Source organism: Ooceraea biroi, chromosome 5, assembly GCF_003672135.1.
Source record: "Ooceraea biroi isolate clonal line C1 chromosome 5, Obir_v5.4, whole genome shotgun sequence".
NCBI lineage: Eukaryota > Metazoa > Arthropoda > Insecta > Hymenoptera > Formicidae > Ooceraea > Ooceraea biroi.
In genome coordinates this window covers 9,923,484-9,943,447 of record NC_039510.1, presented here as the reverse complement: position 1 = coordinate 9,943,447, position 19,964 = coordinate 9,923,484, and the positions used below count along the sequence as shown (strand labels likewise).

Genomic DNA, 19,964 nt, shown 5'->3' with positions numbered 1-19,964 from the left:
ATTGCGTTGATACGATTTCGGCTTCCTACTCGAGATTGAAGCCAGTATAAAGTTCCGATAGGTTCAAATTCTTCCACGTACTACAGAAGTGTAAAAGTTTTCTCTGCCTTTACTTGCGGCAATGGAAGAGCTACGAGTGACGCATAGAATTGATTTTTGTCTGTCTGTAAAAAAATGTAAATTTAAAGCAATTACACCGATGTGCTTGTTTTATTAAATTCGATTTTGCGAGGATATATGTTTCATCCGCGCTCTGAAATATGTGATTTTGTATGCATCCAGAAAAGAAGTTTAGTTAATTTTTTTTCATTATTTCATTAATTGAAACTTATTGTCTTGCAATCAGTTCTTTCTTCGGAGTGTCATTGATGGGCGCTACTTATCACACCCAATACTCAGCGAATATTTAAACGAATAAAAGACACAGGGATAAAGGGACGTTGTATGTGTGTATGTGTGTATGTATGTTCGTGTAAATGCAGATAATACTTGCATCTTATTACTTTAAATAACATCAACTTTACTCGATTACAGTTCGATCGTACATCATGATCTCTTACTTATATCTACTTACGCATCATCATCTCTCTTTCCATCCTCTTTCGCATGCACAGATACACGCTCACACATATCTTACACTCATCCACGGATACGCGCACTCACACGTAATAACGCTCGTGTTTACTGTCGGCAATTCTTCTTAGTTAGTTGTGCAACGTTATGTTTGTTCGCTAAAATACACGAATGAGAACTGGAGAGGACCAGATGATGATCATTAATAATCGTCTTTGTGTGCGGCGCACGCTCTCCCTTCATTCATTCGCTCCTTCCACGCTCATCTGCTTTCCTGTATGCGCGAGTTGCGTGCGAGTGCATAATTTGTGCAAGAATTGTTTTATGATTAATATCCTATTCGTAAAAATTAATTCTTTAGCTTTGGTCGAATCGCAGCGTTTGTTTCGTACAAAATTTCTCAAGTTGCTTTTGAGTAAAGCTTCGCAAACTTGGAAACGATACCTCGGAAAAGTAATGGAATCTAGGAAGAAACATCTTTAGAAAGAAAAACAAAAAAGGATTGAAAGAAGACTGTGCAATCGATTGCCCTCCATTTGTGCATCACAACTTGTGTCATATAGATGCTTTTAAATAAAATTTTAAGTGCGATAAAGTAAAATGATAATGGCTCCAGTAAGTTGTTCCAAAGTAAGTTGTTTCCAGTTGTTTAAAGTTATTAGCTAAAAAGTAATAAACATTATAAAATTTAGAACATTTTGTTTAATATTGATTTAATTAACCCTTCAGTTGCAAAACTGTTTTCATCATAGAAAAGAATTTATTCTTTGTATCTTTATTTCATATATCTTTTTAGAAGAATAAAAAATAAATTTCTTTATGAAAACATTATTATAAAATGATATAATAAAATAAATGTAACTCACTGATTTAGCTAAACCTGCAATATAATGATTTTATATATAAATATTGAAGAATATATCTTAACTTATCAAATATTCAAATAATCAATACAAATGAGAAAAAAGATAATTTTTATCAGTAAATATGATCACAATTTATCAAATGTAATGTTATACGTAAAGAACACAAAATGCATACTAATAGCCAATAAAGGTATAAAATGAAAATCGCAACTGAAGAGTCAAGGAAGCATGATGCTTATTACATGCATGAGAACTTAACATAAAATCTGATTATAAAACTGCTATTTATGAATGCAAGAGTAACAATTTCACAGTTGTCGATGATTTCGATTGATCCTTATATCTAACATAATTTAATTAAAATGTACGACTCTAGGAAATTGGCTTTAACTTTGAGCTTTCAAAGGCCGACTGATACGCAATACTGCATTGTAAAAATTAAAAAAAGACATTGTATTATGAATTCTCATAATACATGAAAGAATCCAAAAGAATCTTATTGGTAAAGTGATCGCATTCAACGTTGTAAATTCTCTGCCGAACGGTAAAAAAGATTGTGTCATGAGAGTAGCATTACTATTACACGTGTGTATGCATTTCTTATGTAATATCTTCATTAAGAAATATTCTACGTTAATTGATTCTTTCTTCCAGCAGCCATTAATATAGTCTCTATTGTAACACGTAATGTGGCACTTACGAATTGTCGAATAAATACTTCAACGTAGTTTTGAGCGTAATTATTTTTGCAAAAGATTAGCAAATACATAATATATGATAAATGTAAAAGATGTCAAATGAAAATGACGTCGGCCGGCACTGCCACAAGTCGAAGATATTATTATATTATTTATGTTATTTCTCTTTTTTTCTGTCCACTTCGAGATTCTCTCTTTCTTTCTTTATCCCCTACCCTGTTTTGTCCCGCGGACTCTCTCGTAAGGGAAATCCTTTCTCTCCTCGACATCCTAGATAAGAATCTACAAGGCAATGTCGTAGCTAACGGAATATTCAGGACATCTGTACGCGAGATATCTCACGAATGGAAAGTCAACATTGGAAATTAATACAAGCGATATTAACTTGTTTTGAAAGCTTTAAAAGTTTCAATAATTAATTTCTCTATATATTGTTCTCCGCAATAAAAGTAAATGAAAATATTACAGGCATTTTGTTATCAAATCTGAATAGAGGCTGCGATGTATGTAAATAAATAAAACAATGTTTAACCTTGTCATAATAAAACCCAATTTAAAATATAAGCATGTCGTTTGTAATAAAACTAAATGATTTATTTCAATGTTCCGACTTTTCCATCTTTGTCCTACTGTCGCGTAATATTTTTCTCTCTTGCACTCTTTTCTTTTCGCGCACATACACATACTCGTTTTTCCACATTCTCTCTCTCTCTCATTGTCTTTATGTTTATGTACAAACTGCGAATTTGCGAATATATGATAACTTATGCACTATCTTATACTGCGACAGCATTCACCGTCTACTGGGGTACCCTTTTCCTGATCCTTTCAGCTGTTTTTAGTAAATTTAAGTACCACACGATATCACATTTTTCGTCAATAGTCATTGCTTCGTATATTACCTTATAATAATAAGTTTTTAATAAACCTGCTTCCTCGTACACTAATTATCTATCAAATGTGATTTATTAAAGTAACAAATCAATGTCTCCTATGCTCACATTATTTTCATGAATTTTATTGTGCATGTTCGAGTTAAGAAAAATAAAAAGATTATAATAACGACCATGAAACGTTTGACTATTGACTGATCGACTGATAATTTGGTTGATTACTCTTTAATTATTACGACATTAAAATATAAAATTTTGTAATCGCCTAATCACGGAATTCAACCAACGATTAGGGACCAACCGGTAGACAGCGAACAACGACGAGATTAACTTAATAATGTATCGAATGCGTGTGTATTATACATATATACATACAGAACAAACAAAAGCATACGGTGTAAGAGGAGCGTGGTTGTTTATGGCTATAATTAATTAGCGAGCTCAAATCTATAAGTGAGGAGCAGGAGGAGAGGGCGGATTGCATTCTCTCGTATTTTACGTGCACTTCGCGTAGGAAAAGAAAGAAACGTTTCTCTCCGCAATTTATTCTGCTCGGACAGGAAAATGGAAAAGTATGGCGCCAAGTACGGTGGCGGGACAGAAAAGCTGGCGGAATTTTTCGCCGGTTGTTTGCTTATGGAAATAGTGGTAAATACAAGCCGGTTTAGCCGACCTGCCACGAGAGTGTACGAACTGGGAAAATAAAATGCTAATATGTCTTTTGCTATTTCGTTCGGAAACGTCATCGTCGCCTCGGCATCCTTTGACACCGATTCTCACGGGACTTTGAGATCGAACTGTTAGCTTTTCATGTCGGAAACTTCAAGAATGTTTATGTACGTTTAAAAAAAGCATTTCTGCTGAAAAAACAATCCAATAGTTTTAAGTAAACAGATAATTCAAAGTGCTTCACTTCAAAGTGCAATTTCGAGAAGAAATAATTAAATAATATAAACTCGTAATAATTGAGAAGAGTGGTCGATCAACTCGCACTAGTTGCAAAGTCATTTCTATGCATAATTGTTTTTCCGAACAGGAATTCAATACATATTCCGGAAAGAATAATTCTCTTTAAAATTTTTCTCTTTTAAATAATTCTCGTTTTTACGAAAATGAAAGAATTCTTCAGATTCTGAATGCCGAGGCAAACGTGACGGATTTGATAGTAGCTATTTGACGCTCTTCATATGCTCTAAAACACCAACTGAGAAATGTTCCAAGAGGATACAGTGATGTGTATCCACGGAGAACTTTCCTCCCTGTTTATCTGGGCATTATTGCACCGCCAAAAAATTATTATCGCAATAAAAATATTTTCAATTTAAACGGAGCTCTCTATCCTCATTGGTAAGTGGGTTGCCGGTTAATTCATCGAATTAATGAACATTCGGTAACTTTACTTAAACATGGACTTATTTTATAAGTGATTTTATATTTTCAATGTATTTAACAAACTTTAATATATAAAGTTCTCTCTTCTCTTATTCTTTATTGGCGATAATAATTTATTGGCAATTCAAATTTCGGCGGCAAGCCATTCGAGTACCTTAATCGTTCGGAAGCCTCGCGCGTCGCCAATGTGCATTAAGTCTTCTCTTGGCTCCTTTTGCTCTGCGTGCTTGGGGCCCAAGGTCACAAGGAATGGTACTCGCCCAGCACGAGGCCGCTATGGTAACTCGCGTGCGACGTGGACATCCCCATGGAGCCCATGCCCTGGTAAGCGCCCATGCCCATGCCGTTCATCGACATAGTGTTCATGGTGTTGACGCTCTGCATGGTATTGGACAGCATCGTCGAGGGGCCCATTGGACTCAGCCCTCCCATGGAGGGTGCGATCGCGCCCATTTGCATCGACGTCGCCGTATGCGGCAGGGACTTCTGCAGATCCGCCGAGGTCGGTGTGCCGATTAAATAGTCCTGCGGCAGAAAATGGCGCGACTGTCATACTCTTTCAATCCGCGAATCTGTCACGTTGAATTCTACCACAGAACTGTAGCATGGAATATCTCTACATTTAAGTCATATAAATTCTTATAGAGTACAAAATCTTTCAATTTTAAGATTCTTTAATGTCGGATTTTATTTTTGAATGTTTATATCTCTAATTTTTTTTATATGAAAAGTCTAATCACATATAAATTGAAATGCACACGAATATTTAACGTTCTTCGTCTTACCTGCGGGCTATAGTACTGCATATAATCCAGCTGACTTTTCTGTTGTGCGCAACTGGGCGGCGGTGGCGGTAAGGTAGCAGTTGGATGGACCAAGCCGTGTGCACCGTGAGTGCCGACCTGAAGATGATGCTGCAGTTGATGATGGAGATTCCTCTTGTCATCGCCGCTCTCGCTGCTCGTGTCATGATGCTGCATGTGCGGGTGGTTCAAGGACGAACCGTGACCCTGGTGATACGAGTGCGGACTGGAGACCGAGACCGGAGGCGGAAGCTGGTACATGGTGGAGGTTTGTTGATGATCCACCATCTGCTGCTGCTGTTGCTGCTGCTGAACCGCGCATGAGGATGGCTGCTGCTGTTGCTGCTGCTGTTGCTGGCCTGTCTGCCGCTTCGTCTCGTCGCCACTCTCGCTGCTGGAATCCCCGAGACCCCCGCCGTGGGCCTTGTCCTCCCTTTGGCCACTGAAACCGCAAAGTGGTGTTTGTCTTTCAAAAAAAAACAGTCGGCCCTTTTTTCCTCTGAAAGATTTACGTTTCGCGTAATGTACGAAACAAGTCGCGAGTAAAAGGCCCCTGGGCTGGAAGCAAGCCGGGCTTAAACAAATCGCTATGTTCATTCACGCCATTATCGTACACCGTGTTTACATTGTTATGCTAATTACACCATTATAAAATATAATGTTTAATGAGCACTCTATGGACATCTGTCTCTTCTTCCTTCCTGCCTAAGTTGTATCAAAATTTATCTGTATTTGACATATATATTATACAATCTAAGTTCAAAGATTCTTAAGACTTTAATACTTGATACTTCAGATCTTTGTCACATTGAATATCGAGCACGGGTATTAATCAAGTCATCTTGGAGTGACATTAATATTAATAATCCACATTCCTCGCGACAAGTTCCATTCGACACACATACACACACACATTCTTCATCATCCCATTATAAAGACATCCCTGGGGCCCGGATTTAATTGCAGCCGCGGGCACGAGCGTCGCGTTAAAGCAGCGCCTCGCGATAAACCGGCAATCGGCGCCGCGTGGCTGGGGAATCGAAATAATATTGCCTAAAATAATACCGACACCGGCACGTAAAGTACCGAGAAGAGGGTATATCGTTGCCTCTCCCGTACTTGTGAATTAAGGGCGGGCACCGAGCGCAGGAAGGGCGGTTAGGTAGGGTAAGGTCTTAAAGAGACGCACGGCGGAAAGGGGAAAGGAACGGAGGAAAAAGGGAAAGAGAGGAAAGAAGGCGAGAGAGACGCTCTCGGCGTCTCGTAAACTCAATTTAGCGGCCCGGACCTCCTCGAAGCACGTGGGACCCACGGGCCCGGTCGGATCCCCTTCATTTACCTCTCTTTCTACCCCCTTCGCTTTTTCTCTCTCTCTTACTCTTTGTCTATCTCTTTCAGGTATACCAGCAATCGTTAAGCGCTTGTTTTACAAGTCGTTTAGACGTGAGACCCGGCGATACTGCACCGCTCAAGGCAAGTGCTGCGACACTTGTCTACGGGGTGTTTTCGAGAACCGGTCTTTGGTACGAGAAAGAAACTACCGAAGTGATAAGGGAGCACCTGGGAAAGCACCTGGACCCTCGAGCATTGCAGCCTCGAATAGCATTACTAATAAAGGTAACGCCTTTGTCGTGGTATATCGCTAAAATATCGGTTTCCAAGATACTTTAATTGGGCAGATTAAAAGCAGATAAAGTAAAACGTTCACGTATGATGTAACATATTTGAGAATACACTTGTAACATGTGTATATATCTGTGTTTTTAAATATACTATACTTTTTAATGTTACAACTTTTATTAGTATAAAAGAGCACGATTTTAAACTGACATAAATACGAATTTCTCCGGTGAGCTCTCAAGCTTCGCTATCATGAATGAATGAAAATTTATATTAATTTATGATGTCGTACTTGAAACAAGATTCGTGCAAAATTCATATCTTCTCATATCTGTAACATCACGAATTAAGCTTATTGAGATTGCACTATACAGTTTAGCTGTAAAGACGTAATTCCTAATTAGTTAAAACACGGTCCTGCATAGTCGCATTTATAGCAAGAACGAGAGTCCGAAGTGTAAAACCGACAACGCAGAATTGAGCCTTATCGCATTGATCCGTTTGGTACCACCCATTACGACGTGGTGACCATAATCGTAATTATACCGGTCCCGATCCCCGTACGAGAGATGCGACTTCTAATTAGTCGAGACGTCGCTTTTGTGTCGTGTCGCACATAAAAGATTCCGGATGCACCGGGATAGGAGGACCGAGTCTATCGTATTGATCTTTTTCGTACCACCCGTTACATAGTGGAACCTATAACCGGACGGAGGTGTCCCCAGGTATGCCTTATCCGTCCGTAGATCGCGCAGTAAATTTATCCGCGTTGCACCGCGCGGCCACGAAAGAACGGAATCTTTCGGGCATTATTATTTTCATTAGGATTTGTGACTCATCGCGTGTAGGAGACATTTATTTCGAAGACCCGTCGCCGTGACACCTATTCCGCGTCTCCGGATCGACGCTTTCCTGTTCTTCCTTCTTTTCCCTTTTTTCTTTTTCTTGACAATCATGTGGACTCGAGGAGATAAGGCGCACGCGGAGTCCTTCGAATGCTGGAAGCTTCGACGATTAAAATGCACAAGAGAATAATTACTAATTCACTACTACATTACTAGTCCAGATGCGCGGTTTTTCATCTTGATATCTTCGTGTGAGCTTCTTAGAGCATCTCGCTTCCGTTATTTTCTCAGATTTTCTAGAATTATATACTAATTTAATCAAACATGTTGTTTTTTATCGTAGGATATATACAGTTCGAAACGAATAAGCATTAATTCGTTTCAGTAATCTATCTTAATTAAGAATATAGAGATCATTTCATGAAATGTTCTTAATTAATATCTCGAAATATTACGTTTAATGCCACATTACATGGTCGAGCTGCAAAAATGGTAGGCTGCATTTCTCATTTTAGGCATTCTGTCCATGCTTGCATCGTCTGCGTTGAGATCAACGTCAAGGATTATAAAAAATGCCGGGAATGCCAAGAGATTCTATCTGCGGACTCTGCTACGTGAGTCGCCGTTGTCTCATGAAAAGTGGACGAATCGATCTCGGCGTCGGCCACGGAATTTCGTAGTAAATCTTATTTACGAACCGGCCGATTAATAAAACTAGCCGCGCCTTCGCCGATCATTATCTTCCTCGCGCTAAAACCGACGCGCCACGCGGTGTCGTAAAATCAAGATCAACGACTTTGACTTGATCATGCCTAGTATTGAAGTATAAATCCACATCGCAAGTGAGAGAATCTAAATCCAAATTAGATCCAAATGTTATTTATTATTTGGACATTTTTATTAAATATTAATTAAAATATTGCTACATTATATCCGACAGACGCAATTTATTATAACTTGCCGTACTTGAGAGCCGTACTTAACTGCAATTTCACAATTTACTAAAACTACTTTTATTAGTTTCGAGGAAATTGTTTTAAATTAGCGTTACGTAAATCCCGGAGACTATCGAGGGTAACAGTGCAGCGTCGATCTAGCAAATTACACAGCACGGCATACGAGCAGCTTTATGAAAGGCGCCTTTAATTGGGTGGTGCAAATAACGCATAAATAACGGGGGTAATGCGACGCCGGTCGCCGCCACCGCCGCCGCTCATTCACGGCGGTCGACTTCGGTGAGGTGCCGTCTATGTAGGGCGTTGGATATTAGCATAATTCCTAATTTAATTTCTCGATAAATTCTTGATCGCACGCTCGCCTCGAAATGAGATGCTATCGCAGTACCACTAATTCGCGTCTAAGTTTATATCGCCTGGAACCGGCACGGGGTCCGATAGCATCTCTCCTTCTCTCCCTTTCTTTACTCTCCCTCTGTCTTTCTTTCTCTTTCTATGCCGAGGCCTCCTCGTAAAATCGGATTATATCGGCTCTGTCGCCTCTGCGATGTCGCGCACTTTATTCTGGCCCGCGTGCAATATCGTCTCGTGGAAACGAGTTGGCGAGGTCAGAGTTTGCGAGGCCTTTTACGGCATTTTCTTCTTCTGCCTGGACTTTTCCCTGCCCCAGAGGATTAGGATGAAGTAAAAATGTTCATTTTTAAAAGGCGGTCATAATTCCAAATATATCACGGCTATTGCAGGCGTAAAGGAAATCTTGCGGACCGGTAACATTCCCACCAGTGTGTGTCGCCCGTTTAATTTTCTCATTCTTTCATGTAACTGTGAAATTTATCTTTCAAATTCCGAAGGTCCGGTCGCGCGCGCGAAGGTCGCGTCTCGCCCTCGAAAAGACCATCAGTTCTACCTCCGGGATTACTTAACTCACTGAAGAAGGCAGAAAGGCAAACTCCGGGCCCGTAGAGCAAATTGAAAATCGGCTGACTCGTTTGTCGGCCTCGGGGTTCCGTCGAAAAAACGGCGGATTTTCCCGAGGCTCCGAGGCCTGAGGACCTCCATCCATTCCTCTCGGCAGGTGAGCACGTCGAGGAAGTTACTGGCAGCTGATTCCATAAGCAGATAGGGAAGGAGAGTTTCCACGGCCTAAAATAATGGTGGGCAGTGTACCGTGTACACACCGTAACAGTCTCTGTTTGCAAACTATGGCTCTCGCCTCCCTTTCCCTGCAGGATCCCTACAGGATCCTGTGAAACGTCCGAGCGAATTTCTCGGGCGCAAGCAACAGATATGGAATGATCCATCCACGCAAAGTTCATCGATCCAAGAAAATGCCCCATTCGAATAAAGAATCGTGACTGGCACGATTTCGGCGCAGATTCGAGTACCGTATTGTATTATATAATATGATAAATACAGGTAAGTGCGTCCTGAACTAATCGACACCTTTCCATTGTGATGAGTAGATGCAGAACTCTTCTAAGTAAAAATTCTTATATGGAAGAATAATGATAATTGGAATCTACCGTTTTAAAATCCTTCAGACTTTTAAAGTCTGAAATCATGCCAATAAGAGAGATCTTTTGCATGAGAAACATACACAACAAACAGGACAATTATGCAGAATAATGATCATGCTCGCTGAAGCATCGGAAATTATTCTGATAACGAATAGCGCATCGCTGAATTCTTCGTCGTAATTTGACATAATTCGAGACCACGGAATACAGCAGGCACCACGCCAAAGGATCTGCGTTTTCATGTCAATTGTCGTACGAGCAAGCCCGAGGTCCGCCTAAATCTAACGATTCAAGAATCAACACGCATCGTGAAACTGTGCCAGTTTCACACGTGCATGTTTATAAAGCGCGGGTTAACAGACAACTCGTAAATTTTGGTAAACATTTGCAACAAGCGCTTGTTTCTGGCATCGACAATTTCCTTGGAACTGTGGAACAATATGAGATGCAACGGTGCTCTTGCTCTGACTTTCCTGAGCAATTCTGGAAAATATTCAATATCTCAATTTTATAATAATAATATTAATATCAGGAGAATAATCAGAAAGAAACATTAATATCAAGAATAACAAGAAACATATACACGTCCTGTATATAACATAGATTATATACAGTATCATCACAATTATCACTAAATGCATAAATTCACAACGCGAGAAAAGAATGAGTCTCACACGACGTCGAGACTGCAAGAAAAATGGAAGTCCCTTCATTCTATCAATTTTTTTCCTATCCGAATACGCCACCGAGAAGCGATCGTGGTGGTCGGACTCGGTGGCCAGTGGAGCTTGCTGTTTTCCATAGATCTATCAGAGACGCGTCGTTATTTACGGCGGATCGACGAGATCCCCGCAGGTAGGAGAGGCGTCCTCGCGCTCGGCGGTCGCGCGCCGCGGCGTTAAAACGCTTTCGTTGTCTCGGGATTCTTTAATCCGGATTACGCCGAACCTGCTAGCAAGCCGGTAGTTTTCGGCATACCGCGAATGAGTGTGCCACACGAGCAAACGGATCTGTCATCGTCTCGTCAATCCGACGGCGTCGTGTGCGCGCCTGTTTATCGGGACCATGCGTGAAACAGGAATTTAATCCCGGAAGGGACACCCAGCGCGTGTCCTTGAGCCTTGGAATATGCTCTTGGTGATGAGACTTTTGACACGTGCAAAGGATCCGGCGAGAAACAGGAAATATTTCGTAACTGTATACTATTAAATGCGCGGAGTCATAATGAAGAAATTATTATCGGAGAATGAGGATAAAATAGAAGACGAAAGTTGAAGATTCTCTAACGCCATTATTCTTTTAGGCATACGCTTCGAGTTAGATCAGTCGACCATGGTACATGTACCTTCACGTACAAACCAAAGGACGCTCGCGCGTCGATCGAAGAGGATGAACGCCCAACAACCGCAAGCCGCCACAAAGGACTCGTCTGAGATTGAAAGGCGCCACTGAATGCGCAATGCTCCTCGACCGCCCTTTTGCGGAAAGAAAAAAAGGGAAAAACATGTGAGAGCGAGAAAGGGAGAGACGGAGAAAAGACGAGCACGGCCATGTTGGATCGTCTCAGCCATTTTTGGGGACGAAAAAAGGCGGGATAGGGGCCCAGCTCGGTGAAAACCGCTTTGAAGAAGACCACGTCAAATCTGACAGCTCGCGGGAAGGGTCCATATGTGGGCACGTAAGGGCCGAAAGGGCCCGCCTCGTCCCCGCTGCCGTTGAAAAAGAACGAGCCGCTCCGACTCCCTCCTCTCGTTCGTTCGTTCGTTCGCCCGCGATCCCTCGTCTTTTCCTCTTCTCTTCTTGTTCGGAACTATGGGGGACAGAGGGGCATTCATTCATGCACACATTCCCCGAATGCAACGCGCGTGCGATGTGTGTGTCCGGTACACGCATGGGGCCCTTGGCCCCATGGGGGTTCGCGTGGAGAGACATGGCGAAGAGAATCCCGCGAATCTTTGGGATAGAAGAAGTATCGAATTGAAAGATCGTTGAATACAGATCTGTGGAAAATATAGTTAATAATTAATAATAATTAACATTATTTTAATGATTCTTTGGTTTAATGTAAGAATACGGTAGAGACGTAATTCTTTTATTTTAGCACAGTATCGATATAGCTTCACGAAGAAACAGACGTACTTCTGCATCGGGGGAAATTGCATAAGCCAAGTACCGGTTCGACCTTGACGAGGTTGAGCCGCGCCCAATTCCCGTATGCAAGTGTGACACGGAAGTGACGTGTCGTCGCGAGAAGCTGCTCGATGTCTGAACGATTCCCTTGAGCCTTTAATTCAGTCTCCCTTCTTTCAGTCTCGCCCGGTCCGTCCAGACTTGGTTGGTTGCACAACGACACCGAGTAACGCGTTCGCGACGCAGAAATATGAACGATTGCAGAAGTGCACGCAGTAGCGGAATTAGAACGAGGGGCACACAGGACTAACAAGAACTGGAAAATTCGAGTAACAAACAAATTCCGAGAATTTCGAAAATAACTGCATATTATTACTCCTCAGAAATAATACATAATTAAAAAAGAATTTGTAAAATCAAGAGCCACAAAAATAAAAGGGATCGGTGTTATACGATGCTGTTGAGCTTAAAGTACGCGCGTGCGTCTCACGAGCCCTTAATCGGTAATCCATCATTTACTCTGTCGCTCTGATTGCGATACAATGCGATTTAAAGGATTAATTAACGTGGCGGATTTGACATTTACAGTCCAGAACTCGGAAGCGGATACGGCAGTGGCGAGATACGACACACGACGTTGAAATGGGTTCTCTGGTTTCAGACACGGGCAGCGCGCTGCCCAGACACCGTGCCCGCTGTAACCGTAAACCAGGGAATGGTACCAGTATTCGCGGCTATTTCGGGGCCGTGTCGGCGCTACGATTTAAACGAGTGTCTCCTTCCGCTTGACCCGAAAGCATCTTTATTCGCGCGAAAATTCACCTCGAGCGTTCACGAAAAATTAATATCGGAAAACACGCTTCTGAACAGGCGCAGCATGCATCATACATACTTGTCCAAGTCCATCCTCGATATTTTCATGAATCATAACTTGCATGCTTGATAATAAAAATTATTTCCATCGAAATCGATACTGAAATATGTTGGGCGAATCAAATTTATCAAATTTTTATCAAATATATATTAATTGGGAGCGGATGAATCTCATTTTATAAAAATATATCCGACAGTTAAACATTTTAAAATCCTACATTACAATTACCATCGAATTGAAGGTATCGATTAATTGATGAATCATGTATGTCGTATCCGATATCATGTGCATTATGAGACTGCATATTGAGATCAATGGCTGATTCATAATTGAAATTTTATGAAAAGATAGAATCATTAAGCTCGCATTAATTATGCAGATTTAGCAATGCGGAGAAGAGCTATTATTAACAAAGAATTAGACATAAAATAATGTTTTATCGCATTTTACGTACAAAAGGAAGAGACACTTTTAATATTTTGAACCTTCGAGGATGATTAATGGCAACAGACGCGACAGTGGTTAAAGTTAGCCAATCGGACGCCATGTCGAAGTACGTAGGGTGTACCGGGTGTACGAAGGGCGAGGTAAAATAGCGCCACCCTCTTTATGTCACCGACGAGTCTCTGCTTTTCAGAAGGAGTCAATATTGGCGCAGCCACCCCTGTGTCTAACCCTTACCGACCACCCCCGCAGCCGTTACGCCCTCCCTCGATGCCGAGCTCCCCCATCTGTCTCTTTCCATATCCGGCGAAAGCACGCTGTCCTTTCCAGAAAGCCCGCCACTTCGATTATTTTTAACCCCCTTGTTCGTGAATCGATACTCGCGGTTAATCAACCGTCGGATAATCGAATAAACGCAAGATCGTCGCGCTAAAATTTGACAAACTATGAAAACTTCAACGCGAACTTACTACATTCCATTTCAAGAATCAAGAATTAAGAATTTATGTTATTACATATGTGTTATACATATGTTACAGATCTAGCGGAATCATACATATGTATGATCAAAAGTGCTATTTCAGTCATTGTGTTTCCAAATATTAATATAAATATTACCAAACGGATAATGGATCAGTTAAAATTGATTAAGCAGTAATATGAATAAATTCTCATTAAATTTTAACGTATAACATGATGTAATTTTTTAACAATTCGGGGCTGGTAAAGGTATTAGTAACATATGTACATACTGTTCAATGAGATAAAAAAATATGTTAGCGATATTAAACGTGAAACGGTAATTGCATCGTATTTCACTTTTATTCTGTATTATCACGTAACTTTGTAGAAAAAACAACATTTTTATGTATTTTTACACTATTGCACAGCGAAAACATTGAAGTTATTGAAACTTAATCTGTATCATCAAAATTTTATATTTTAAATTTACAGTACAGTAAATTTATTCCGAAAAGATATTCATGTGAAAGTACTTTAATACTAACTTTTGCTAGTTTCTACTTTTGTGACAGTTTGCGACGATCCTGATTTTTCGGATATACAACCGTTAAGCCTGTTCTTCTTTGTCCGTTGCATACAATTTTGCAAGAGTGATACGGCGGATCATAGAGTCCGGTTCGTAGAAAACGTCAGAAGAACCGCACACGTTGCCTGATAAAACGTCCTCACAAACAAACGCGGTGAGCAGCCGGGCGCCTTCTTCTCTCGCGCGTGTTTCGCTTATGCGGCGCGAATAAAACGTCCGCCCCTAATCTAATCTAATCTAAAGTGGACAATCTGACGGCCGGCAAATGAGAGAGACGTTAATCTTCCCGCAAGCAATTTTCAAGCGACAATCATGGACCATCTCGCAATCTACATTTTACTAGTTTCTATAATAACGATAAGGTATACTTTTTTTTATAGAGAACATTACTTGATCTACTATTATACTGATCAGATGTATGGCAAATCAAAGAATTTGACACATTGTCTTGAAATTAACAATCTCGAGATCTGAGACATGATGAAAAGAATAGAAATTATTATATAGCCATATATATTGGAGAAGTAAAAGATACTTTTTTTATAGTAATTGAAAGAAATATAGAATATCTATCGAAGTTCATTATAAGGGGTGAACATCACGTAAAGATATTAGCTCAATATATTTCATATAATCTCTATATTTTATAGTGCGAACGATCAATCGAATCGAGGTCAACGCAGAAGAGGATCATCAGTTAGATCGTTCCTTACGGAACGTCTTAAATTTTAAGAACAAATCGATCGCACAAGATAAGATTGTCGGCCAGCTGGAAATAACACCCCTCCTTGTGTCCTCTCTCTATTTTCCTCTCCACGCCATTCGAAGGGGGACGAGAAGCGAGAGCGAGGGTTCGAGGGTTGGTACATTAGCAATGTTTTGTTGACATTGGAGAACAACGACGAAGCCATTACTGGCTTCTGCCAGCGCGATATAGCTCTTCGACCCATCGAGAAAGCCGGCAAACGGCAAACTCTTGCCATTGGAAGCAACTACGCTCTCTATTATCAAAATGTTACTATCACTGAATTATTTTTCGCATTCTAAACATGGTGAATTTAGCATGGTACTCTTTGTAATTTATAAATCCAGAAATCCCGAGTTTTTTTGCGACTGTCTCAGTCGTTTCAGTATATATAATTTTAGTCAAGTCACCCGGCTTCCTTTTCTATCTTTCTTTCATTGAAAGAACAATAAATCCGAGGAACGATAAATCCAGGGAGGGCTTTTTTCTCTCTCATAAAATATCCGCATTTCACTTTACTTCTTTCCGGCGTCGCGACGCTCTTCTCGACCCTTCGGTCGCGCGTACATAACTGCTCCTCGGAGGATCGCTATGACGCGATTCTCTATCTGCGAAGCCAAAATGCGACGATAATAAAGACATTTTTAACGCCATATACAAGTGCGCGGTCGCTCTCGCAGCGAGAGCAGCAAAAACATATACAGCGCGAGCGACGCGTGTGCGGCCGGGAGTTTATTTTTGACTGTGAAGAATGAAAGTACAATGCACTCGCGGATGCGACCGGTGTGTGTCCTCGTACCCTCGCTCCCGCCCCTTCTTTCCCTCCCTTCCTATTCAGCCCTTTTTGTTTGTCGTTCCAACGATGATCGAAATCGACGCATTTCAAGCGTCATATAACGACGTATTCGAAGCAGAAAAAATCCAACGCGAAACACGCGACATTTATTTTTTCAAGCCGAACGATAGAAGCGATATCCCGGGAGGAGAAAAAAATCAGCCCTCGACTGACCAATGTTTTTCAATCTTCAAGCGGCATATTTCGGTTATTATGGCATTTTTCTTTCTTTTTTAAATATTTGTCGCGAAAACTTGCCTCGACTTGTGACGAGCCAAGTTTGCCGGCCAACTTCCGCTGGCGTTCGTTACGAACTTATCACAGGTGCACGTATTGTTGTGCATCTTAATTAACTAGACCGCAGCTTTTCTCGTCGAGAACGACAGGCGGTTGTCCATTGTCCCATCATTCATAACATTATTTATTATATATTATTTTCAGCAGCGAACTAAAGTAAGCTTTCGACGAAGCAGAGCTTGACGAGCTCGTCGCAGCTGCAACGCGATACGCAGACGCACGTCGGAAAATTTTGAGAAGCGACGCGCAGAGGAGCAGGCCGGATTATCCGGCGGCGCCGCCGCTGATCATCTTAATCAGCATCACCCGCGCGTTATCTCGCGTTTGGGCGATACACGCACGTTCCTGCGTCACCGGACACCGAGTACCGAGAACAGCGACAGCGGTTCCGTTATCGTCGGCAGCGATGCGACCGCAGCAACGGCGTTTTCGTTCTCTTCGTCCTCCTCATCGTTGTCGTCGTCATCATCGGCGTCGTCGATCAGCCACTCCGTCGCCGCTTCGTTGCGTTTCTCAAAGTGCAGCGGATGCACTTCGTGGAGCGGAAGATGCTGACGACTTCGGTATGGCCGGTCCAGCTAATAAATAATCGCGCTGATTACGACCGGAGGTCTTCCTCTTATCGGCGTCGCTTGATTTTTCGGTATGCAAAACACTGATGCCGCCACGGGTTTATCTCGATCGCTCCAGCTCATTGTTTAAAGTTCATTCAAGGCAGAAAGAGAAGCTTCAACGGAGGACAAGTGCGAGGGAGTCGTGCGTAACGATGCTACGGGCGTTTCGAGAATCCCCACGTGTTTAGATCGGATCTTATCTTTGACGCGATTTGGACCGCGTATACTTCCGCTCGAGCGCGCGCCGCGCGGCTTTGTCAATGATCATCATGAGTGACCGATAGGGCAATTAATTTAGTCGTCCGGAACGGCATGTGCAATTGATATCTTTCTATGTAAATTCCCATATGGGTATTCATCGCTGCAGATGTATAATTTATACATGGTGCAACGTGTAACGTGCGGTCCACGAGACAAGCGCAATAAGTTCGCAATAAATCAGCGGAAATTGAATTACGATCCCAACTAACGCTCGTAATTAATTATTATTCCTAATTACTGTTATTGTCTGTATGTGTGCGCGCACGCATTGCAACTAGAGTCGTTATTGTTATTTATTGGTCATGTCACCATTCTAGTTAATGTTACATGATGGGATTTATGTCGAAAATAATTCTCCGTGAACTATGTATCGTATGATTGCAAATAGGATGAACCACGTAGATGATTTATCATCTGTCAAAATTCACTCTCGCCCATCAGTCTACTTCTTTTTTCCTTGACGTCACGGCGGCCTGTGTTTCGTCGAGCGTGCGCGTTATATCATGCCCAAACGAGGTAGTTAAATCGTTCGATAACAGCTCCCGGGGGAGGACTACGGTACCATATTTGACGTTTTTTGCCTGTTGCAGACGCCCACGAGACGCCCCTATCCCGAGGGGCTCGCCAGGACGCCGCCCCTGCATGCGCGAGTTTAACTTAATTTCCGACAGCGTGCGTGTTAAATAGCTAAAATAATTATGGTTATTCAACCATTAGATATGCACCATTCCTATTTTAAGTCACTATTTTAAGAGTACACTGAAAAAAAATTTTGTTCAACGATCTAAACACATTTAGTTGTTTGAAAATTTAGTTAATGCAACACCTTTCTAATCAACCGAACTTAACTGTAGTCTACTTAACAAACTGTTCAATGTTAGTTGAAAAAAATGGTTCAACCATTTCATTTAGTTGACGGGACTATCATCATTTGGTTACCTTTAAGAAAAATCAGTTACCAGCATCGTTATATTTATTTCGACAGTCTCACGAAGTTAACTAAATGCGTTTATATCAGACATACAAATATTTCATTGTTTTAAATGGGAGAATTTGTTTGAATGGACTGTGTCTTTATTATATGAGATAATGACGTTTTCATAAATTACATATATTCAAGACAACCAAATGTTTTGTTAAGTAAGTATACATTCTGCATTGTATAGACAAATTCTTAGGTAAGACTGACCCAATCAATTATTACTTGAAGTTTATGATAAGCTTAAATATTTACTTACTTTAACTGAATGTACATTTTGAAAGGTAATATATTTCAAACAATACAACTTAATTGTTTGTTGGAAAATAAGGTTGTTAATATTTTGAGTTAACAAAATTTGGGACTGGTAATGTTAAACGTATTAACAACGTTAAATCAACATTTATTTAGTTAAAGTGAACTACTCAACTTTCCAAAAGTACTAAGTAATTCTGACCATATATAGTGTTTATTTAATTCTAACTCATCTTTAAAATGAAATCAAATTTGTTTGGTTTAACATTGTAATATTCAGTTCTTTGAGAATATATATATAGTTAAAGGCTTGAGATCTAATTTACATAGAACATAGTTAACTGCCCAATCAGCATCGACCGATAGATGGCCAGGCCAGGCGTGACGTTCTCGCAAGAAACATTGCGTTATCACCTTACAAATAACCATCCGGAAAACCGTGCACGCGAAAATAATATAAAGTCAATAATAATATAAAGTCGTGGTCGAAACGTTGTGCTTCACTATACGTGTGTGTAACCAACTTGGTCGTAATAAATTAAAGATTATATAAAATATAAAGTCATTCGAATCAAATATTTGGTTACCGTATTTTAATAGCTAGTTATTCCAAAAAAATGTTAATTCCAATTAACTAAATATTTTTTCTTGTTACCTTTCATTTGATCATAGGAAGTAAACTTTGATATCATGAAATGCCTAAATGGTTAATCGAATAAATTCGTTAGCTTTCGACAATACTTTTTATGCATGAATAAATGACTTTTCTGAAGAAACAAATATTTTGTCGAACTAAGACGTCTTCACACTTAATATAACTCGTGAATGGTTTGGACTAGCAAGAACGATAGTTCATTCAATTTAATTTATTACAAAATAAACAAAATATTTCACTTCATTAAAAGGATATTGTGTTGTGTTAAATAAACATAAAGTTCGTCCTACTCTACGTTTTGTCACTATGACTATATCCTTGGTTAAATGAAAAAATATAATGTTCGCGGTAATATTGATTTATATAGGTTTCAACTATAATGAAGTCGAACGAAAAAACTACATCCTTATTTTAAACATAGATTTTGTTGTTCTTTCATTATTTTTTGTTTGACACACACATCTTTTTGTTATCTCAATTAATGCTATTTTATGAGTCATCAAAACAACAATTTCTCTTCAATTAAATATACTGTAGAATCAAATAAATATTTTGTCTGCACTAACTAAATTTGGTTGGACCAAATTTAAAAATATCGTAACCATTAAACAAAATATTTAGTTCTTATTACATTGACATTTATTTGAACGTATCCGACCGCAGC

The 19,964-nt window shown here is 40.4% G+C and overlaps 1 protein-coding gene across 1 annotated transcript in view; it reads right to left on the bottom strand.

Annotated features, from left to right (window-relative positions):
- Positions 1 to 497: 497 nt before the first annotated feature.
- LOC105281234 (homeobox protein SIX1) overlaps positions 498 to 19,964 on the bottom strand; it is a 30,168-nt gene continuing 10,701 nt past the window's right edge. The window contains exons 4-5 of the mRNA XM_011342318.3: positions 5,208 to 5,667; positions 498 to 4,947 (exon numbers count right to left, since the gene is read on the bottom strand). Coding sequence (XP_011340620.1) covers positions 4,663 to 4,947; positions 5,208 to 5,667 — 745 coding nt within the window. The 3' untranslated portion in view covers positions 498 to 4,662. The remainder of the gene's footprint in view (positions 4,948 to 5,207; positions 5,668 to 19,964) is intronic.